Genomic DNA, 23,618 nt, shown 5'->3' on the forward strand with positions numbered 1-23,618 from the left:
TATGTTTCCATAACTGTAGCAGCAATAGTACTTCACAGGACTGAGCTTTTAAAGGTTTTTGTGTAACGAGCACTATAGGATCAGACCAGCGAGCCTCCAGAGAGTACCAATCACTTTATCCCACCACTGCCACAAATTGTTAAGATGGATTTTCAGAATCAGCCCCGAGAACAGATTCTGGGAAGCCATCCCATTCTGATGAACAGGGACACGCGCTAATGTCTAGCCAAACACTATCTGGATAGTGTGACTAAACAGCAAGGCTTAGGAGGATACGAGAGTGATGAAGGGTTCAGCTAAGCACACACAGAGCACTCTTAATAATACAAGTAAGGCAGAATGTATAAAATAAAGTTATTTATCTAGAATTTACACGGACATTCAACTTGGTGTGTCGTGCTACGACCACTAGCACTTCATTTTAAAAATAGTCAGAAACAGTTTTCAGAATTCTAGAAAATGTAGTAAAGCAAGTGAATAAAAAATAGAAGCAGATACGTAACCAATAGCTTGAAGAACTAACAATGTGAACAGGATTGGGAGGGTTCGGGGGTGAAAGGCATTCCAATAGTCAGGTTTTGAGCAATGATTCACTAGAGTAGATCGGCATGCATCACTGTGGCAATCGGAATCAACTCTGACTGAGGTGGAGAGTCTTGAGACCAGCGACACACCATTTTAAGATGAGTGTGTCGCAGACTTAGTCTTGCATGCCGAACCACCAGGATACATGATGTAAAAAGACCAAGCACTCTCTGATATTTTACTGCAAACATGCTGCTGTTGTGAAAGCTTTGCAAATGGATTTCATATCATGTATCCTTTCCATGGTAGGGCAGACTTCATCCAGCTCAGTTCTAGATTAACCAAATGCAATGGATTAATGGTGTAGGAATCCATGTTGCGTTATCTTGGTTCACAGTGAGGTCCAGCACAAAAACCAGGTGTCAAAACTGTGTATAGCCAATCCTTCAGTTGGGCGTAAATAGGAATTCCTTAAAAACGCAAATGTGACATTATGGTATCCATTACTTTTGTAAATACCTTAAGGCCTGACTTGAGGTGGGCCTATCAAAGATGATGACTGTTTCCCGTGGCCCAGGGAAGCAGAAACCCCTGCTGATTGTGAAGCGATTTGGAACCAACACAGTTTATCTTTCAGCATTTGGCTTTTTGTTAACTGGACTGATACTATGGGGATTTACCCACAACTTCATACCTTCTCTCAGCAAGTCTCATTGTAGCGGAAATCCCATTTTATTCACATATTAAACACGAACAGAAGTAAGGACATCGGTTTCTAGGAGTGAGGCATCCAGCACGGGGAGTTCCAGGAATTCTATAATATTGGCTATTTTGTCATGAAAGGCTTTTACGGATTGAGGAATTTCATCTGGCTCATCTGACTCAATACTATATGGCTCAGGGGATATTGATAATCCAGATGACCTGGCTGAGTTGGGCAGGTTAAAACCTCAGAAATAGAGGCACTACAAGGAGTCACTATCATTGCACTGCCTTGAGCCTGTGCAGTAAGACGCGCCATTACTGCCAGCGTTGACACCTTTAGAAGAGCAACATTTATTATGCCCGCATTGGTTGAATACCAGTTTCTAAGGTGGGTGGCTCTGCCAAGTGTGGCGTTACCTCCTGAAGTATGCTCTTGAAAAAGGATCTCATATTTGGTCTGGTCATGAAGGAGTGAAAATGTACTATGAGGGACTTGTGTGGTGGTCCGGTATGGGAGGGTTCTGTGTCTCACCCCAATCGACAAAATGGATTTGGGCGGGATGGACCATATGCGGAGTCTGGATCTTGACCCTGTGCAGTGAAGGCATGCTTTGCTTTCTCATGCCTAGCTCTGTTTAGCCACTGTTCAGCCATGTTACGTGGGATGTGAATGCTTGATTGTACCCTTATGGAGTCTCATGCTTGTTTGTGAGACACTGATGCCCTGCTCCTACCTACCATGAAACCTCAGCGAAAGAGTGTTTGGGTGCCAACTGCCTGTGGCATTGTACATCGCCAGATCTGTTTGACCAGTGGTAAACCCTCAAATTGGTGGGTCTCCGGACTTATCCTGGTGAAGTGCATGATATGATATGGCATTTAGAACGTGCCTATACACAAGTGTTTCAAGGCGCGACGAGGCAAGGGAGGGGAACAGTGGAAAGACATAGACAACAATCCTACTAGGCCAGGTGTCATTCAGATTACACAAGTGCATGGGAAGTGGAAGGTGCGGGGGGAATGGGGAGGGAGCAGTACATGGGATAGTAGATAAATAACAATAGGAAAAGGTATGGCCAGCTGGTGGCAAGTGCAAGGGTAAGTGCAGACATCGGGTGTCAAGTGCTGGAAGTGTGACTGAAGGGATACAGAGACAGTCCCCAAGTGCAGAGGTTGCCCGGAGGCAGTGCAGGAGTGTGACAGCGGGGGAGGGGACCTGGGCCAGAGATCAGAGGGTGGGCAGGGAGACAGTGCAATTTCAGTTTCAGCTAGGAATTCAGCCGGGGCGAGGAGGAGAAAAAGCAGAAGCAAAGAGAAAGTTTGTGAGGTGCTTCCGGAACTGGAGATGATTCTCCTCAAGTTTCAGGGAGGCTGTTCCAGAGGGAGGCCTGACCGAAGAAAGATCTACCACCAAATCGTTGCTTGGAGAAGCGACTGACCCTGAGGGAGTTGGAGGCGGGTGAGAGAAGATCTCAAGAAGGAAGATATTTAGGAAGAGAGAGTTGAAGGTATTGAGGCCCCAGAAGGCCTTGTGGACAATGCAGAGGGTTTTGAACTTAATCCTTGCAGCCACTGGGAGCCAGTGCAGAGATTTCAGTCCTGGAGAGATATGATCCCTGTGCTTGAGGCCAAGGACAAGTCTCGCAATCCTGTTCTGGATGAGTTGCAGTGGGCGAAGAGTAAAAGCAGGCAGATTTAGGAAGAGGTGGGATGAGCCTCAGATGAGGCCTTGGAGCTAGATCCAGTCCCGTCGGTAGGCTGGCTTAGTTTGTCATGTAGTTCAGCCCTCCTGTGCGGTTTGCTCGGGAAGCATTGGCCAAAGCATTTTGGTCAGTGTGCAGTCCACACATCCAGGCACGTGGCTTGTGGAGGCACTGGAGAAGTCACAGAAGGGACCCCATACCATGGTCCTGTGGACTGGAGCAATAGTCTCGTTTGGGAGGTGTTTTTTTACCTTATCCCCTGAATGAGGCCCACATGAAAATTACAGTTCACTTACATAATGCCTGTTTTTGATATATTCATGGGCTTCTTGTGCAGGAGTGGTCTTGAACACCTTTTTCTAGGGCATGAGCTTCGAGCGAAGTGACCTCTGACTCAAGGCAGTCCCATGCATTGCAGCGATATTATGCATGGGAGGCTCTCTGATAAATCAAAAAGGGTTTTCGGGTTGGCAGAATAAAAGCTGTGGCAACCCGCACAATGCACTTTTGGAAAAAGTCAGAGCATAAGAAAGACAAAATTTGAGGCGCAAGCAGAGCAGCGGCAAGCCACATGTCCCTTCTGACACAAAGCGGGGAAAGGGAATGATGGTTGGGCAGGACACGGTTTAACAGATGACTGAGAAGGGCGATCACAGGAAAACTCATAAGTATGGAGGAAAGGGGACGGGATGTAAGTGTATGTATTAAAATATTAACCGGAAAATAAAGAGACTAGCTACTGTTGGCCAAATGTTGATCGACATAGTAACTAACTCAAGCCAAAATTGTACCTATGCGTTCAAAACCAGAGTGAACGTTCAAAGGTACTTGCCGACAAAGCAGGCATGGATTTCACAGCATTAATACACCAGTGGGCAACTGGAGCACCAATGGTGAAACATTTTCTGACAGAATTCATTTCTGCAAATGTAGCCAGTATTGGAGCTGCAGAACACCAACTAGGAGCCTTTATCAAAAGGTAATGGAGTGCTCCAAAGAAACACCCCAACGAAGCAGGAGAAAACTGATTGGCATCATGTCTCATTGGAGCCAAAAGAACTCCTAATGGTAATGATTAAGCATGAGGTAAGTAGCAAGTCACTCAACGTTCTGTGCATGTATGGGGAGGAAAACCCACCAGGAAGATTTCAGAGCCATATTTCAGATTTTAAGTTCAAACAGAAGAACCTCATGTACAGAAAACAATTGAAGAGTTTGTGCCATTCCCTGTATAATGAAGCAGTCATTATTTGAGCGTACTTACACAGATTCTGTATCTTTGTCCTTCTTAATTATTCCTGACAAACCAAATGTTTTTCTTTTCCTTGGTTTCACGCCTGTAATAAAATGAGAATTGCTGTAGAATTAGCCTGAATTTGGCACCATTTTGATTTTAAAACAAAAACAAACAAAAGAGTAGTAAGGTTGGGCATTCACATAGTAAAACAATTGTTATTCAGTTACGCCCAATAACGCTGCTTGCCAGATAGCACTATATTCCTAGACACATTACCTGCAAAGACTGTATCAATACAATAAACCTTACACTCACACAAATATGCACCTCTTCTATTCTGTTTGCATGTCTCACATTCCAATAACAATGATTTGTATTCAATTTTTCAACATTTAGGGCTGTACTCCATACCGTTAAAACAGAGGGAGCTGACACTCCACTAAATTTGACTCTACAAAAGGGGGATGATTGACTCATTGGGTAAAACTAAACACTGCTACACTCCTGAAGTAAACACGCGCTGGCATAGCCAATACCGTTGCTTCTGTGTTCACACACAGTCATGGGTAGACGGGGGGTGGGGCGTACCTCACTATTGAAATACGTGCAGCAGCTCCAGCCATTTCGGTAAATCAACCCAAACCCGCTCTGTCGATGGAACCCAATCCTGGCCTCCAGAAGCACACAATGTTCTGGTGAAGAGACTGAAAAGAGTCCTGCCAATGCACTTCAATGTTACGATGCAGCAACCCAGCTATTCGAGTACTGGAACCAGCCAGGGCTCTGGCAACGCACCTTACCCTAGACCTGCAGCACCTAGTCCTAGTCCATCACTGAGAGGAAGCCACTCTGCCAAGGCGCCTGAATGAATTCCAGGATTACTTACAAATTCACTTCACAAACGGACCTGCACATAGCTATGCCATCCAATGCCAATCTCCCCTGTTTGTTACTTCAATTCTGCGGTCACAAACAAAACTCTGCCAAGGTGCTTTATTATGAGTTGTGGTACCTCTTGCTATTCGTGCACAGATCTTTAACTGAAATACAGCTCTGTAAGTGCACCTCAACCAAACCTCCAGCATCACCTGGCGTTGTAGAACTGCCATCGAGATCCACTTCAGCAAATGTGCTGTAATCCTAATCTGCAGAATCGCCTGATAGTTCAGCCTTGAATCCCATGCACAGCTCTGCCAATGCACCTCAATCCCAATGGTCAGAACAGCGCTATTCCAACACTGTGAACCACAAGCACCACAACCAATGTACGTCAGTACTGACACGCATAACAAAGCGTTCCCATACTAGGGTCAACACAGCTCTGAGATCCTAGGATACATCTCAATACTGATCTATAGAAACTCCTTCCATTACAATATGGGCACCAATACTCAGCTCTGCCAGCCCACTGCCATACTCACCAGCAGACGCTGGCACCTACGCACAGCTCTACCAATGCAGGTTTATACCGATACTACATAACAGCAACTTGTCCATTGCTCCGTGTCTCATTCCGCTCCCACCTTCTCCTATGTAGAAGTCACCTCATCTCTTCACTTCCCATCTTGCTGCCCCGCAAAAATATAACTTCTCCCTTCCTGCCTCGCTCTCTCCTACACTGCAACTCTTAATTCTGCCTCTGCCACCTCAACAGAGCCTCACCTCTGCATCCTTCCCTCTCCTCTCGCTCGTTCGCCTCCACCCTCGCTTCTCCCTTCCTACGGTCTTCTCTTTCCTAGTCTTTCCTCTTTGTCAAACCACCACACACTATCCTCTGCCACCGTCGCGGAAGTACTGACTCAACATCACCTTCTGCTCTCCATTCCATGGGGTGAGAAATCGGTCAAGGAGTCTCTGGTATGTTAACATGTGAACACACTTTGTGGTTAGTTGCAGGGCCCGGGCTAGCACGTTGGCTAATTGGCTGACAGACTCGACAGTGGCTCTGTCAGCCAAGGCCATTTCTCCTACTTCCGCCATCCATTCAGAGTGTACTGTGGCATATGCTGATCCAGTTTAACAACAGGTTAACAAGTGGTTTCTGATATATGCGTGGCTTGCGAAGATAGATGGGCAGAGCACATATGTGATTGCACAAGCGACACCTGCAAACTTGTGCCATTTATTTATTTGTTTATTTATTTGTTTATTTATACCACACCAAAGCCCACAGGCATTGAGGAGCGCACAAACAAAAGTACAAACAAACAAATCACAAAAAGACATACAACATAAAAGGCCACAAATGAAAAATGGTATAAAAAACATGAGTCATTCCCCTGTGCAGTCCTTATCATATCTTCAAAGAACAATCTTAATCTTGGATTCTAGGGACCAGTTCCGACTCCTCAGAAAAACAGGAAGGTTACTAAGTCCACAACCCACCACAATACAGTCACCAGCATCTTCAGTGAAACAGCCCTTGACATGGACTGGTTGATAGGAATCTAAGGTCCTGCATACTAACACAACCAGGCTCTGTTTTTGTATGAAGCCAAAGAAAAACCTTGTTTTTCAACGACTGTCTGGATTCCGCCCCGCTCAGTATTATTCACGTTAGTTTAATTTAAGTTCTGTTGATCCATTATACAACTTCTCAAATTGATGTCCAAAATCTCGGGCATAATGTGTTTCCTAATATATTAACTCTTCTTCGTTGTAGAACCCATAGATTTACCCATACGATTTATGACACTCTCGACTCTTGTGGGCAGTGATTTCCCCACCCCCAACGGGTTCGACAGGCTCTAGACGCCACATCCTTTATAACCACCAGATGAGTGTTATCTCTGCTACAGACTCCCACCAGTGAACCATCATCTACTCTGCTTATTTGACACACTTTATTCGCCATAGGAGGATGAATATGCCCAACACCAGTTTGATCCTGTTTTTCCTACCTAGCAGATGTTATCTGTAGCATAGTAATGTCAAAGGACTTACTCCAGCGATCGAAATCATCCCTATTACGAGATTGATTAAGATCAGTGATAAGTTTGTTCTTAGTAAGTTGCCAGTGTTCTTTATAACGTTTGGCATTAGTCAACTTGTTTTCTATCCGGAGGGTCTGTAAGCCAACTTGATACACAACAGCTTCTACACTCTTTATAGATGGAAGGGGAGTAAAGTTTCTCAGGAATTGATCTACAGACTTTTCCTAAAGCAAATTAGCATCCTCCTTTTGACAGGAGGCAGCTTCCTTGATTGGTACACAGCTAATATCCATATCCACACCAAAAGACTCGATTTTATCAATTTTGAAGGCACTGCATTCTCATAGCACTCTTTACGAGTACCATAGACAATCGATTTGGGGTTGCACTTGGGGTCACATTTCCACTCCACTTAGTTAAGCCAGGGGTCCTACACTCACTCCCATTAGGGGTCATATTGCCTTTCCCACCTTTTATATTGGGGTCTGGAAGAACCAGGTCCCCAGACCCTGACTTCATTAGGCACCCAGGGATCTCCCTTACAACGCGTACTCTGGTGCCAGGTATAGTAGACAAGGAGAAAGGAGAAAAAGAGAGTGCACCCCACCTGTAGTACTGTGGCTTCAACAACCGCATGGCAACGCAAGGCCGGGGAAAGACAAGTAGGATCACAAACTCCCAAGAGTCAGTGACTCAAGCGCTGCTGCAAAAGAAAGATCACTGACAAAATGTTAAGCAGCACGGCCGTCTGAGTAACAGTACTGCCCCCTTCCCCGCCACCCTCGCCAGCAACACCAATGGACTCCAAGGCCACAATGATGCTAAAGAAAAGGACCTTGCAACGGGCTTCTCGACGCATCAAGCTGCACCGGAAACCTGGCTGCTTCCGACACAGAATCTGGACGAGGAGGGGAATAGGCTAACGCGAAAGTGATTTCCTCATAAACATTTTGTTTTGCAGATACCCCCAGTTACAGCTCCACTGACTGCCCGATCATTGCACCCCTTTCTAATGAATGACTCATATTGGTGGCATTTCCTAATCTTGCCAGAGTTGATCTAGGATAGTTGATGGGGGAAAAGAGCCGAGGCAGGGTGGATCCTCCACACGCCCTCAGAAACTGCCATAAAAGTGTGGGCGGAGGAGCACTGACACCAGGTTCACCCCAGTCCAATCTTCTAGCCTCCAGCAGAAGACTTCATCGCAGCATCCACAGCTTTAAGCACGACATGCTTCAAGACTATTGACGGAACACGTTACTTACCTGTAACTGTTGTTCTCCAGCATGGGTCTGGCATGGATTCACATGCTCATGAATATTCCCCGTCGTCAGGCTGGGAATCCTCGGTAAAGAAAAAAATCAGTATCAGTTTCATTTCTGATCTGTCTTTCTTAGTAGTAACCAATCACTGATCTCTGGGTCATACTGCCCCCAGCCAATGACTGCCCTCTCCCTAAACCCCGCCTCTGGCAGCCATACTCAGATTTGGTAGCACGCCAAGTGGCAGTATGACCAAGTGAAGAGCCGCAGAGGGGTAGGTGGGAGGGTTCGCATGTGAATCCATGCCAGACCCATGCTGGAGAACAACAGTTACAGGTAAGTAACTTGTTCCTTCTCCAGCATGGGGTCTGGCATGGATTCACATGCTCATGAATAAAAGAATACATAGAAGTATACATATGCACAACCACGGGAGGTGGCAACAGGCTCAACATTAAGCAATACAACAACTCAATATTAAGCATCTCTTACCTCCTCACCAGGCTCACCTTAAGCGAACAGGTTGCACAGCACTGCTTGGCCGACCCTGGACTCCTCCCTGGAGTCCCGATCGACGCAGTAGAATCTTGTGAAGGTGTGCGTCGACCTCCACGTAGCAGCCCTGCAGATGTCCAGCAGGGGCACACCAGACAGGAACGCCGTGGTTGCAGCGATCGCTGTGGTCGAATGGGCTCTCGGACGGCCGGGCAGCGGTCGGTTTGCCAACCGGTGACAATGCATGATGCAGCCGGAGAGCCATCTGGAGATGGAAGTCTTCGAGAGAGCCTTCCCTTGATTCACAAACCCAAAGTTCACAAACAGTTGCGACGTCTTCCGAAAACTCTTTGTGCGGTCCACGTAGAACTTCAGCACTCTAGCTACATCCAGCGAGTGCAAAGTCCTCTCGGCCGGCGTCGAAGGCGACGGAAAGAAAACTGGTAACACCAAGAGCTCGTTGAGGTGGAAGTCCGACAGCACCTTGGGCATGAAGGAGGGGTGCGTCCTCAGTACCACCCACGTGTCATGAAAAGTCAAGTATGTAGGCTTGCAAGATAGGGCCTGAATCTATCCCAATCGTCGTGCAGAGGTAATGGCCATGAGGAACGCTATCTTCCATGACAGGAACTTCAAAGGCGCCGAATGCATGGGCTCGAATGGGACCCCCATGAGCCTGGTCAGCACCACATTAAGCTCCCACGCCTGGGCAGGAGCCTTCACCAGCGGGCATGATCGGAATAGTCCCTTCATAAATTCCTTCACCAGGCGATGGGACCACAAGGACGCCCGTCCCGTCGTCCTGGTATACCGGGAGATGGCAGCCAGATGTATTTTTATGGAGGCGTGAGCCAGTCCAGCCTTGGCCAGCGACAGCAGGTACGGCAGCACTTGAGGGGCCGTAATTCGCAGAGGGTTAATCTTCTGTGCACAGCACCTGACAGAGAACCTCTTCCATTTATGACCGTAACACTTGAGAGTTGAGGACGCCCTGCCCTTTGCAAAAATCTCTCTGCAATCACCCGGGATATCGTACCCTCCAAACTCTAGTGCTGCAGGAGCCAGGCCTGCAAGTTCAGCAACTGTGGGTCATGGTGGAGAATGGCGCCTCCTTCTCTGGAGAGAAGATCCGCGTCCGCCGGCAGCCTGACTGGCGGGGACGTTGACAAGTCCAGAAGGTCCGGGAACCAGACCTGCCTCGGCCACGCCGGTGTGACGAGGATCATCCTGCACCTGGACTTCTTGAGCTGATTGATGAGGCGGAGCAGCAACGGCAGTGGAGGGAACGCCTATAGAAACAGGCCGTCCCAAGGGAACGAGAAAGCATCGCCCATGCTCCTCGGCTGTGGGAACCTGCTGGCGTACCTCTGGCACTTGGAGTTCGTCGCCGTCGCAAACAGGTCGATCTGGGGTTTGCCCCATCGTTGGAAAAGTCGATCCACTTGATCCTGGCGCAGTTCCCACTCGTGGTACGAGCGCAGCTCCCTGCTGAGTGAGTCGGCGATGGTGTTTTTTATTCCTGCCAGGTGGAAGGGAACCAGAAACATCCCCTGGGCGACGGCCCAGTTCCACAGATCCTGGGCCTCCTTGGATAGGGCTGGGGATCTGGTGGCCCCCTGCTTCCATATGTAGAACATTGTGGTGGTGTTGTCGGTGAAGATCACCACTTTGTCCTTGAGGGATGGGAGGAACGACTTGAGCGCCCAGAACACTGCTCGGAGCTCCAAGATGTTGATGTGAAGAGACCTCTCCTCCGGGAGCCAAAGGCCTCTTGCGTGGAGATTTCCGGTGTGGGCCCCCCAACCCTCCAGAGAGGCGTCCGTAGTCACCGTCTCCTGAAACGCCGGGGTTTGAAAGTCTGTGCCCGTCGTGAGGTGAGCCCGGGTGCCCCACCATAGGATCACCCGACAGAACTCCTCGTCGAGGGGGATCCTGTCCTCGAAGCAGCCCATCGCCTGAAACCAGCGGGCGTCGAGGAACTCCTGTAGTGGAAGCATCTGAAGTCTGCAAAGGGGCACAAGGTAGATGCATGAGGACATCATCCCGAGAAGGGACTTGATGGACCACACCCTGGCCACGTCCGTGGCCAACAGGTGCTGCACCTTGCCCAGGATGGTCTTGGTCCTCTCCTCTGAAAGGGAGGCCAATTGCTCCACTGTATCGAGCTTCGCCCCCAAAAACAGTGCTACTTGTGATGGAACCAGGTGGGATTTGGGGTAGTTGATGGTGAACCCCAGCTCCGCGAGCAACCGGACGGTCCTCGCCGTATGATCGACGGCGAGTTCCCTTGACCTTGCCCGGATTAGCCAGTCATCCAGGTAGGGGTAGGCGTGGATCCCCTGCAGGCGCAGCCGCGCCTCCACTGGTGCCAGGCACTTCGTGAAAACCCTGGGTGCCGACTTTAATACGAACGGTAGGGCTCTGAATTGGTAGTGGCGTCCCTGAACCACGAACCTGAGGAACTTCCTGTGCCTTTTTAGAATGGGGATGTGGAAGTAAGCATCCTCCAGGTCCAACGACGATAGGAAGTCGCCTTCCTCCATCTGTCCCAGCACGTGCTGGAGGATGACGATCCTGAATTTCTGCGCCTTGATGCATTTGTTTAACTGGCGCAGTCCAGGATGGGGCGCCAACCGCATGTCTTCTTTCTGACGAGGAAGTACCTTGAGTACACTCCAGAGCCCCGGAGCCTCCTGGAGACGAGCTCGATGGCACCTTTCTTGAGCATCGCCTTTACTTCCAACAGCAGTTGAGGGACATGATTCTCCTTCCTGGTCAAGGGAGGAATGCGAGGGCACTACTTTTGGAATTCCAGCGAGTGCCCGCTGACCAGGGTGTCCAACACCCAACGATCGGTGGAGATGGACTCCCACACTCTGCCGAACTTCGTCAGCCGGCCTCCAACCGGGGTGCTTCGGTGGGGGCCCGACAACCCGGCCGGGTCAGTCTTGCTTGGAAGCGCCTTGGCCTCCTTGGCGCAGACGGCGGGAACCCCCTTGCTTGCCGCGACCTCTATAGGCCTCCTGGGAAGAGGAGCGGGCCGCCTGGCGGTAAGTGGAGGAGCCACCGCTGGATCCTTTGGAGGCACCCTGTCTGCCTCCGGAGCTCCGAAAGGGCCGTCGCTGCTGAAGCACCCCAAGGGCCCGGGCCATCTCCGAGTCGGTCTTGATGGCCTGTAGAGATTCATCCACAGCCTTAAGAGGTTGTTGCCGTCGAACGGCATGTCCAACACTCTGGTCTGGACGTCCTGGTGAAAGTCTGTTGCCTTGAGCCATCCTCGTCGTCGGAGGCAAACTCCGTTGCCCAGTTGGCGAAATCCGGTATCGGCAATGTCCGTCGCCACCTTTATGGCGTGATCCGACACCACCTAGCCCTCCTGCAGAATTTCTAGGGCCTCCGCCCTTTTGTCATCAGGCAGGAAATCTAGCAGGGGAGCTATCTTGAACCAGAGCTCCCCGTCGTAGCGGGCCACGATCGCTAAGGCATTGGCCGCCTTAATCGTTGTCGCTGCCGACGAGATGACTCGTCGACCCATAGAGTCCAACTTCTTGCCCTCGCTGTCCGGCGGGGAAGTGGAAGTTGAAGCCGCCGCGCCCGCTGCCTTCTTCTTAGCCGCTGCCGAGACGACCAAGTCCGGCGTGGGCTGGGCCCTGAGGCACAAGGGGACGGCATCGGGGACTCGGTACCTCTTGGCGGGTGTCGTGACAGGGTTCTTGAGGACAGCAAGCCCCTCGTCCCAGATGTCGTCGAGTAATGGCACTGCGAGGACAGTCTTCCTCTTAGCCTCTCATCGTTGGTACAGAAACCCCTCCTTTTTCTGTTCTTCAGGGCAGAGCTGGAAGAGATCAGATGCCCTGGTTATCATGGCATGGAAAGAGGCAACCTCGTCGGCTGGGGACGCCCGCGGGGGGGGGGGGTGACGACGGGATGTCCGCTGTGTCATCACCGCCGTCATCGTTCATCCCCGTATCCGTCGCCGTATCCTCTCCCGGCGAGGGGGATGAGGGGGGTCCACCGGTCTCACAGGCACAAAGGGCGGAGCAGGGTGGACTCTCCTCCGCTTGTTCGGAGGGCTTCCCAACAGGCCTGGTTCTGGCTCCTCCGTCGTGGTGCATGGTAATCTCGTCCTTATCTCGGTACATAAGGATTGGACTGCCAACAAAATGGCCGCCGAGCTATCCTGGGGCTCGGGCAATGGCTGCGACGGACGGGATGGCCGCTCCACTGGGCCCTGTTCGTCGTCGTCATCGCTATCTTCGATCACGTCAGCAGGGGCCGTCCCCTGGGATCGAACCTTCTCAAACCTCTCGTTGAGGTTTATGAACCTCTCGTTGAGGCCTATGGACCTTTCGTTGAGGCCCTTCTCGGTCTCCACCAGTTCCTCCTCAGAGGCTGATTCCGAGTCTGTAATGGCCGCCGCCCACCCCCCCTCTTTTTCAGCCGGGGGCTTCACGGGGGTCTTAGCGATGGGCTGGAAAGAGGATTCCCTCTGCGGCGGCAGGGATACTCTGGGCCCAGAGGCCGTTTCCATTGGCGTAGTCTCAGCCGGCTCCGCCAGGGTCGCAGCGACCACTTCGGTAGAGGCCTTAGCTGGGTGGATCAAAGCCCTCACCACCTTAGGTGCGTCCTGGGCCTTCGCCTTGGGGGGAGGGTCAGCGCCTCGCTCCCTCTTCGAGATCGACCGGGCCCGCTCCAGCAGCCTACCCGGGTTCTCGGACTTCCTCTTCCCCGAACCAGAGCACTGGCTCGTGGTTGAACGTGCCAGGGAAGTACGCCCTGCTTGGCAACCGAAGAGCCCGACCTTTCGGCGCTCCCGGAGCCCGTAGACTTGCGGTGCTTGGCATTCTGTTGGGCCCCCGTCGCCGGGGCGCCCTCAAAGGACTTGGAAGCCAGCTCAGACTTCTTCTTCGCCTTCTCACTTGCTGTGCCCTTCTACAGCCAGGTGGCGAGGCGGGAACGACGATCTTGTTTGGTCCGTTCCGAAAGGTTCTTGTAGATCGCACAGTCCTTCTCCACCTGCGTCTTGTCCCCATGGAGGCAGTAGAGACATTGCAAATGCTCGTCCTCCTTGAAAATGTTATATAATCCGCATCCAGGGCAGTTCCGGAACAGCTTGGATACGGGCGTCTAGCTCCCCTTGTCCTGGGCCATGTCCGTTGAGGTAGGCCGCAGATCTTCCGGAATCCTCCAAGAAGTGTAAACTCGACGACAACTTCACCCTTGAGGGGCGTAGAAGAATTCCGAAACGGATCCCCGTTATCGGAAGTAGAAACGGTGGAGCTTGAGGCTCGATTAAACCGAAAAAATTAGAAATTCTCCTGAAAAAGCGTGAAAACACAGTAAAAAAAACTCGAGAGCTAAACACGAGGACTCCCAACACTTGAGCGTGCAGTAAAAATCTGAGGATGGCTGCCAGAGCCGGGGCTTAGGGAGAGGGCAGTCATTGGCTGGGGGCAGTATGACCCAGAGATCAGTGATTGGTTACTACTAAGAAAGACAGATCAGAAACGAAACTGATACTGATTTTGTCTTTACCGAGGATTACCTGATTACCTGACGACGGGGAATATTCATAAGCATGTGAATCCATGCCAGACCCCATGCTGGAGAATTTATAGTACTGCAAAATCCTCCCATCTTCTATTCACTCATTGCGGGGTCTCAGTATTCAGTACCACCTGTGTCCTCACCACATCAACCTAAAAGAAAATGTCTGCCTTGGGGTGGGATGGGTATGCCCAGACGTGGGTCACTTGCCCGCTGGACCTTGAGACCCAAGCTACTCCTCACTGATGACACCCAATAAGGCCAAAACATGTCTGGGGATGTTTGTGGTCTTGTGTAGAAGGGATGTGATCAAGCAGTTCCGGCTGGACTTCCTCTTTTGGGGTGGGACCATGTCTGATTTGCATATGGTCTTTCCCCTTTTGTAATAGCTTGGCAGGCGAAGAGAGATGGGCTGGAGGGTTGACCAGAGCAACGGCAGAGGTTAAGATTAACTCGAAACATCCCAGCCATCCCCTCTTTTGTTTTGCTATGCCTTGGATGTAGAGGAAGGCATGACGCCATAAGGAATATTTTCTGATATAACTCAGAGACCACTTTCTTATGAAAAGAAGGCCTCACTCTGAGGTTCACCATTTCCTTAGATAACAAAAGGAAAAGGAGGGCCCCACGTAAAGGGCCTGAACGGCAATCCCAGTGCATGCTGGAATAATAACTAACAGGAAGATCCTCTTCATAATCACAAGCCTCAGCAGGCATAAATACAAAGGCTCAAAGCAAGCTCCGATCTGAAGACCAGGTTAAAGTGCCGGGACAGAACAATGAAATGTTTCAATCGAAATAAGTTAGACAATCCTTTCAGCAACTGCAATGCAGTAGAAGCTGTAAAGTACAACTTCTCTTTAGTGTTTTCTTGAAAAACAATATAGCAGCTAAATAGGCATTAACAGTGCTTACATTTAAGTCATGCTTGAACAACAAGAGTAAAAACTCTAAGCTAATTACCGTGGAGCACAAGAACAGGTTCATATGCTTACCACAGCACCATCTGGAACACATTTTACAACTGTTGGCAGATGTTGCCATAGTAGAAGTCCTTTAGGCAGGTAACAACATCAAGAACAATTTACAGGTCTTGATTTTGATATCTTAACCTAGCAATATCTCGGCATGAAGGACCTTCCACTGCAATGAGGCTAAACCGAAAGGCAGTTAAGTAAACCAGAAAGAACCCTCCCTGTCCTAAAGATTTTGAGACTCGACCAATCATCCTTTGAAACGGCCTAGGGAATGCAGGTCAAAGTCACCACCTTGAAATCGATGTTTAACAAATGCTTAAGTAAATTATACACAGAGCTAAACAAATGCCTTACCTCCAGTAATGTTCTTTCTAATACAATATTTTGCACAGGTTCCACAATTTAAAAAATACTTCAGGCACAGTCTGAACATCAAAATCTTTAAACTGCCACCAAGAGGAGCAGGTACCATTCCATCACACCATCATGGGCACCAATGGTACTGGAAACAAAGCCAGTACATATGCAACGGCATGAGGTCCTATGCCTCCGTTACACCCATTTACTATTGCTCCACAGAAGCTTAAAGCATTGCTAGCACTGCCCTTTAAAAATGCACAGCATATGTTACAAGTAATCAAGGTATCTCCGTAGATGAGGGGTACGTGGGAGGGCAGTGAGGAATCTGTTGGAGAAACAGCATCAAACAGAAAGAAGGTTAAAAAACGTAAGTGATTTGATCTTCAAATGGATACCTCCCTCCCACAGATTCCTCATATTTTGAAAGATTCCCAAAGACTAAGCACTGGAAAGAATGGTGGGCAACAGATTACAAAGAGTGATCCCTAGACGAAAAACTGCTTTCAGACTGACCATCCAAAATGGACATCCTAGTCAGCAAAAGAACAAAGACAATAATGCTCACCAAACATAGATAGAATAGAGCAAGTGGCAGCTGAAAGACGCCCTGCAAGGTCACAACTCTCTGCAAAGGCAGAAGCAGCTGTCTGACCCTTGGTTAAAAGGGCTGTAATGCCTTCAGTAACAACTTTGTTCACCAGCTCCTAAACAAGTCTTGATGAAGAGAACATTGCAACAAGAGATAGCCAGATTACTGGATTGTATGAAGCCCACCATTAGCAAACAGTTAACTGTCAATCCATCAAGCCAATACTTCTTAGACCAAGACACATGAAAACATGAGAATGCCCTTAGGCTCGAAGCAATACAACTTCTATGCAGTCTTTGAGGATGAAACAATCTGCCTCCTCCAAAAATGTTCTACTCCCTTTATGGTACAGATATGTGTTGCTTTCTAGCTAGGCATGTGCTATATAAATAATCTACATTCACTGTCATATAGTCAAGTGGGGTCTGCAAACGAGTCGGGCCACAAAACCTAGAAAAAATTGGTTGTATTCAAAACTCCTCCACAGGCAAATCTCAAGCAAAGCAAAAACCTCTGACAGTCTTTCCTTAGCAGATGCACCAATTCAATGGTCCCCTTCTTAAGTTCTAAAGACTTTGGGGTTCCGTTCCTGTATTCAGTATCTGTGGTTCTTTCTCCATAGGAGAAGGTACTCACACCTATCACTACATATATAATAGGACAGGATTCTTATGATCATTAAACATTAGAGGCTGCAAGACCCTTAATAAAAGGGCACAATTGTTCATATAACAGGTGACAGCTCTTCAAGCTCCAGCTTCCTATATCTCACACCCTCACATTGGAATGCCCTACCTCCCACGCTCCGAGGCGAGGCTTCTCTCATCTCCTTCCGCAAAGCGATGAAAACTCATTTTACATAATGTTCCATCTATCAGCTATGAATGACTAACCCCTGATGCATTGCATAAAACTGTAGTAATGTATTTATGCACTTATTCGCAATGCATCCCATAACTGTTATCACCCCTGTAACTCTGTAACTAAGTTCCTTTCAAGTAACATCACCGCAATGCTCTTGGGCTGTTTGTGCGCTATATAAATGTAATAAATGACTAGGAGAGGTGCCCATTGGCAGCATACCAGAGAAGACCAACACAGGGCCCATCCCCTTCAGCTTGTAACGCTCACCTGATTCCCGTAGAGGCGCCGGTCTTGACTGGGCGTATACCGTATCTTCAAAGGTGATGTGTAACACACGGCTGGCTCTTTGGGCTGGACCTCTGTGCACTGTATGTCTGACTCGAAGGGTAAGATGTCTGCAGATAGAAAATATGGGATTAAGGAACTGGGTTATTGAATGTCTCTCTCTTCTTCCCTTTCTCTTCTCCTGTAGAACCCCAAAGGTTAACGCTCTCACCTTAGGTAAGTGAACGCTGTGCTCTCCATCTGCCTCGGGGCAGGGTGCTGTAACCAGTTTCTTCACTGGATAAGGGGAGCAGGCCTCTTGACTTCAGAGGACTGCTGTCCGTCGTTTACTGCACGAACGGTAAGTTTCGAGTAATTCTAATGTCTTTAAAGTCTTTAGTAATGATGTCTCTTGTTTTGCAGGGTTCCGGCGATGGCGGATGACGGGCTGAAGTGAGTTGAAGATGGAGCCCGTGTGATGAATAGAAGCGCCTGGAAGCACGTAAGTAAGCGCTTGTTGCCTGCTTCACGATGCGCTCTAACTGTCTTTTTATTTTGCAGGTACAAGTTCGGAGCGGCTGCAGGGTGCCGGAATACCCACTGGGTTAGATGTGGAAAGGAGTAATGGCACGTGAGTATTAAAGTTCCCCAATGTCTTTAAACGCACCTTGTTTTGTCTTTCAGATGCGGGATGCAGCGCCGAAGGCCTCCGGAGCGTGCGAAGAGTTGGTAAGCTTTTGTCTTTCAGATGCCGGAATGCAGTGTGAAGACCTCCGGAGCGCACGAAGAGTAGGTAAGCCTTTGTCTTTCAGATGCCGGAATGCAGCGCGAGGCGTTGGTGACAGCCGATGGACCAGGTAAGTGAAGAGCTGTCACTGAAGACCGTAATGCTAACCTGTTCTTTCTTGTCTTTATAGGTGTTGCTGAAGACTGGATTCAGGATGGTAAGCCTTTTTCCTTAGGCCCAGGATCAGATGCAGAAGACACGATGAGCGTTCTGCTGCAGAGGATGCAGAATAACGCAAAGCAAGATTCATCCATCGGGTGTGGTTTAAATAGCCTCCTGTAGTGCTTAGGTGTCTCCTTCCACAGCCACGCCTAGGTAAGAAAAGAGTTCCTGCTTTCCAGAAGAGTTCCAGTGTTCTGAATCTAGGGAGTGGCTCCTGCCCCACCCAACAGGAAAAGTAGTTCCAAACAGAAGAGGATCAGAGGCTCAACTGGCAGGCAAGTAAGCAGCATGGTCTGCTGCAGGTAAGTCCACCCAAGCATTATGAGCCCGGCGCTTCCAGCGCTGGGACTGGGCATATTTATGAGCCTGGTGCCACTGGCGCCAGGACTGGGTCCAAAAGGTCCCAATTGGGACTGGTTGGCACTCGGAACCTGGGTTATGGATCTGCTTCCAAGGGAGTTGGGAAAACCCTGACCTTTTGGAAGCAGAGATCATGACACAGCTACTCTCTGCACACAGCAGTAAAAAAAAGTAGAGTAGCCTTGATAGTACAGTGTGACAAGGTCAGACGTCTGACTTTCTCACAAGGGGAGAGGAACCCCTCTTAGGCTAGGGTGCGTTGCCTACTAGGGGGAAAGCCAGTGCCAATCCTACCCCAGAGGAGGATAGTAGCAGTGGAAAGGACCCGAAATCCAGCCGCCTTCCCAAGTGCCTGTTTATTTATATATGGGCAGTACTGGCATGTTTCACCCAATTCCTCTTCAAAAAAGTACTGGCCAAGTTTTCTATTACTCTTCTAGAACCACTGTGGATGTAGTACCATTGCAGGGAGGCCACCTGCAGCACATCCATCAGCGCCCCCAGCATACAACCATCTGAAGTGCAGAGACCAGATGGAGAAAGTACACCAGCAAGAGAGCGACTGGCGATTGTATGCAGCATTCCCTGGAGCCACACTCCACTCTCCGGGACTGGCGCATACAGTCATGAAATGGCTACAGACGCCCTAGACTGCCAAGTACTCACAACAGAGCAACAATAAAACTTAACTTTACTTACCTTGGGGGAAGCTATATTTTGGGCCACTAACACAAACTTGGACACTTTGCAATGCAGGCCATCTTTGCTGCTTCACCACGGCCCTGCGTGGAGAAAAGGGCACGGCCTAACCAGCTATTTATAATTTCCTCTGTTTGGAACACCTCCCAGTGGTGAAGACAGGGCCAGATTGGTCAGTGCAAGTAAACCAATGCCAGGAGGATGGGGAGAATAAGTGGGGGCAGGGGAGGGGGAACAGTAAGACAGAATGTGTGGGTTCTTCGGGGCTGACCAGAGGAGGAGTAGGTTGCAATAGACCAGGAGAATGTAGGAAAGGCAACTTGAGTGTGGAGGCGAATTAAAGAAAAGTGGAGTTATGGGTTGGAGACGGCAAGTGGTACAGTATTTGGAGTGTGTGCAAGCCAGGTGAGTGAGTGTTGTAGGGAGTGTGCAGACTGAGTGGAAAGTGTTTGAGAGAGTGAAAGGAGGTTGACTGAGTAGAATGTGGTGTGATGAATCCGGTGGAGTCATCACTGATCTCCGGGCGATAACCTCCTCCTATGTGGCAAGAGGACGGCAGCAGTTACCTGATCCAGACCCTGGGGGCAGCTATCTGAGGGAGTATCACATGGGAGGAGACAGCCTCCGGAGAGATATCATGGCTTTATCGGGTGAGATATGGTATCCCCAATTTTCCCTTGAAAATAACTTTGAAAAGATGGGGGGCGTGGCTGGATGGCGCCATGAGGAGACGTGCTCTTGAGGAGCTCCCATCAATCCGTCATAAGATCCTGTAAATTAAGCTAATATTCAGGCAAAAAGGCATGCTGGCAACGCATCCCCAGACGGGGGAAGGTCCGGTGCGGGAACGGAGCGACTTGTGCAGCTGATCGGAACTTCACTGGGCGAATCGAGGCCACCGGAGAGCAGCTGGGCTCTTAAGTCCAGGGAATAGAAAAGATGGCGGCGCACGAACAAAGGGTCATAAACTGACCGAAGAGCCGTGACCGAAGCGCCGTGGACAGGAGCGTGGGCTTGTACTACTCAAGCAAGCCTGCCCAGGTCCTGCGGGGAAGAAAGCGCCCAGACGGTGAGTGGACAGAAGACCCAGCAGCAAGGAGCCCGCTGGTGAGGATGGCGGACTCCTGGGCCAGGAGAGGAGGAGGAGCGGCAGGAGCATCCAGGGCACCCCGGTTCCCGGACGCAAGAGAGGACAGCGTCGGGTCGCCCCAGAAGGTGCTGTGAGCACGGGGCGATGCAGGGGCACACTGCCGACAGGGCGGTCGCCAGGAGGCGCGCCTGTGGAGCGCGGTGCCAGTTGGAGCGGGGCTCGTGTGCGATCGAGCCCCGAGGGCCGGGCGTGCCACGGGGCGCGTGCCCCAACGAAGACCCAACCCAGGCGGACAGCGGGACAGGGGCCGGAATAGAGTTGGTGCTCCCCCGGGGGTGGGGGGGCCTTGAAATGCAGGAGCGGGGCCTGGCAAGACACACGGTGGGAGCACATGCAGAGACGCCAAATTACCCGAACATTGAGGACACTGTTGCAGGTGGGCGCGCCTGGAGCGGGATGCTTGGTTGGCCCCCCCCACCTGTGCTACACGAAGTTGAGAGAGGTCGGATGCGGCCCTGGAGTGGGCCAAAGAGCATAGGGGGCTGCCCGCTGCATGGACTGATAGCAGCTGACGAGAGCGAACGGCCCGAATACGAGCTGCCTGCTTCATATCACGGCCCGCTCCAGAGTGGATGATTGCGCACACCACGGGCCGGAGGGAGTGAAATGGTGCGCCCAAGCCACTGGGCACACAGAGTGACTGGGAATTGGCGCATGAGGCTCAAGGGGGGCAGGTGAGCACTAGCCCCTACATGGAACACTCACTGCTGCATACACGCTGAGAAAGCAGCAGAAATAGCACATGCTAGCAGGGAGGGACCCGCACAGCGTGGCCTGATGACACAGGGGGGCAGACCCGCTGCTGGACATATCCACAAGTGCTGCAGAGCCGGAGAGAAGCACCTCATATAAGACTGCGGGCTGGTAGGCCCAGGGACCAACGGAGAGCCGGAGTGGGGGAGTGCAGGGCCAGGGGGTGGCATCGAACCACTGGCCGCCGAAAGAAATACGGCTGTGATTGGCTGAGTAATACTGCATGGGCGCTGGTGCGTTGGAGGACACAGTCCATTCTAGGAGTGCACTGAGTGATAAGAACATACCCAAATAAGGCTGAAGCGGCCCCTTCTGGTTCGAGTCCGTACAGCGCAGTACAATGTCTACCAAAATCATCAGACCCAGGAACAAGCAGCCCACGCTGGATGCCAAAGCCAAGACACCTCCAGGGGCAGAAGGGGACAAAAGCAAAGACAACACTGCCACAGTGGTAGCGGAGGCACCGGGGACTATCCAGGAGGTGCTAGCAGCAATAGCGGATCTGAAAGTCGCCTGGGAGACAAAGCTGGGCCTGGCAATGAACAATCTAAAAGTGGGACTGGACCTCAAGATCGGAGCGGTCCAGGAAGAAGTTAATTTGTTGAGACAGGACGTGAGGACGCTCGCAGAACGCACTGGAAACTTGGAAAAGGAGATGGCCCAAAACACGGCGGCATGTGCCGCCCACGGACTGGAACTACATGCCCTGGTGCAGCGTGTGGGCAAACTAGAGAACAGGGCAGAGGAGGCAGAAGGGCACGTTAGACACAATGACATTCGTATTGTAGGATTGCCAGAAGGAATGGAAGGGCCGAACCCAACGGAATACGTGGAATCTATGCTTCTGCAGGAAGTAACTGGCGGAGCACTGACCCAGGGGTTTGCGGTGGAGAGAGCACACAGGGCCTTGACAAGGAGACCACCCCCGGGATCCCCCCGCGGCCGCTGATTATAAAGATTCTGAACTACCGGGATCGGGAGAAGATACTCGAATTCTTCCGGAAGGGAGGTACGATCGAAAGAGGGCCGGCAAAAATCACAGCGTACCCAGACTACACTTTGCAGGTGCAACGCAGCAGGATGAACTTCGGGTCGGTGAAGAGGAGGTTGAGAGAGGCTGGCCACAGATATATGCTGCTTTACCCGGCCAAACTGAAAGTGTTCCACAAAAACAAAGAACAAGTTACTTTCTTACCTGGTAACGTTCTTTCGATGGGATGGTCCGACGACGTATTCCATATCTATGACAGGTAATGTCCACAGCTGTTCTGCTTCGGAAAATCTTTGGCGTCTGTGTCCTGCGTCGATGACGTCGATGCGCCGTCCCCGAGGACCACCTCCGACGGCCGATGTCACACGATGTGATAAGTAGGACGCACAACGCCTGTAGCCTCAGTTATAGTTTTTTCCCAGAACATGTGCCACCAGTTTTCTGCCAGTCAGACACACAAGGCCTTGCGGAACGCAAGCTGCAATCGAAAAAGAAATTCTGCAGCGGGGAAGGCAGGGAGGGAGCGATATGGAATACGTCGTCGAACCATCCCATCGAAAGAACGTTACCAGGTAAGAAAGTAACTTTTTCTTCGAGGGGATTGGGTCCTCCGACGTATTCCATATCTATGACAGACTCCCAAAGCAGTACCAAGCAAGGAGGTGGGAAAGAATTTAGAATACAAATTTAGCATGCCCAATCAAATTGCGGAATAGAGAACTGCCTTGCCAAAGGCCAGATCTTGCCCTCTGATGGAATCGAGGGAGTAGTGACATACAAAAGTATGTACTGAAGCCCAGGTGGCTGCATCACAGGTGTGACGAATAGGAACACCCCTCTGCAGAGCAGTAGACGCAGCCACTCCCCTGGTAGAATGGGCCCGCAAGCCAGCCGAAGGATCCTTACCCGCCAAGCGGTAACACTCGGAGATGGCTAAAATAATCCAACGAGACAAAGTCTGTTTCGTAACAGCTTGTCCCAAACGCTTTCCAGCGTAACCAATGAAACGTTGATTGTCCACTCTGACCCGGGACATGCGCGAAATATAAAAGCTCAACGCTCTCCTAGGATCAAGCCTATGGAGCCTCTCTTCTTCCTTACCAGGATGTGGAGGAGGATAGAACGCCGGAAGAACAACCTTCTGGCTCAAATGAAATTCCGAAACCACCTTCGGAAGAAAAGAAGGACGAACTCTAAGGACAACCCTGTCCTTATGAAACACAGTGAAGGGTGGCTTAACTGAAAATGCCTGTAA

General features: G+C 50.4%; 1 protein-coding gene across 2 annotated transcripts in view; it reads right to left on the bottom strand.

Annotated features, from left to right (window-relative positions):
- FCHO2 (FCH and mu domain containing endocytic adaptor 2) overlaps window positions 1-23,618 on the bottom strand; it is a 1,284,287-nt gene that overhangs the window by 700,919 nt on the left and 559,750 nt on the right. For both annotated transcript variants that reach the window (XM_069627506.1, XM_069627507.1), the window contains exon 10: window positions 4,198-4,270. In XM_069627506.1, coding sequence (XP_069483607.1) covers window positions 4,198-4,270 — 73 coding nt within the window. The remainder of the gene's footprint in view (window positions 1-4,197; window positions 4,271-23,618) is intronic.

This window comes from Ambystoma mexicanum, chromosome 6p (genome assembly GCF_040938575.1).
Source record: "Ambystoma mexicanum isolate Mex_15411 chromosome 6p, UKY_AmexF1_1, whole genome shotgun sequence".
NCBI classification, from domain to species: Eukaryota; Metazoa; Chordata; class Amphibia; order Caudata; family Ambystomatidae; genus Ambystoma; species Ambystoma mexicanum.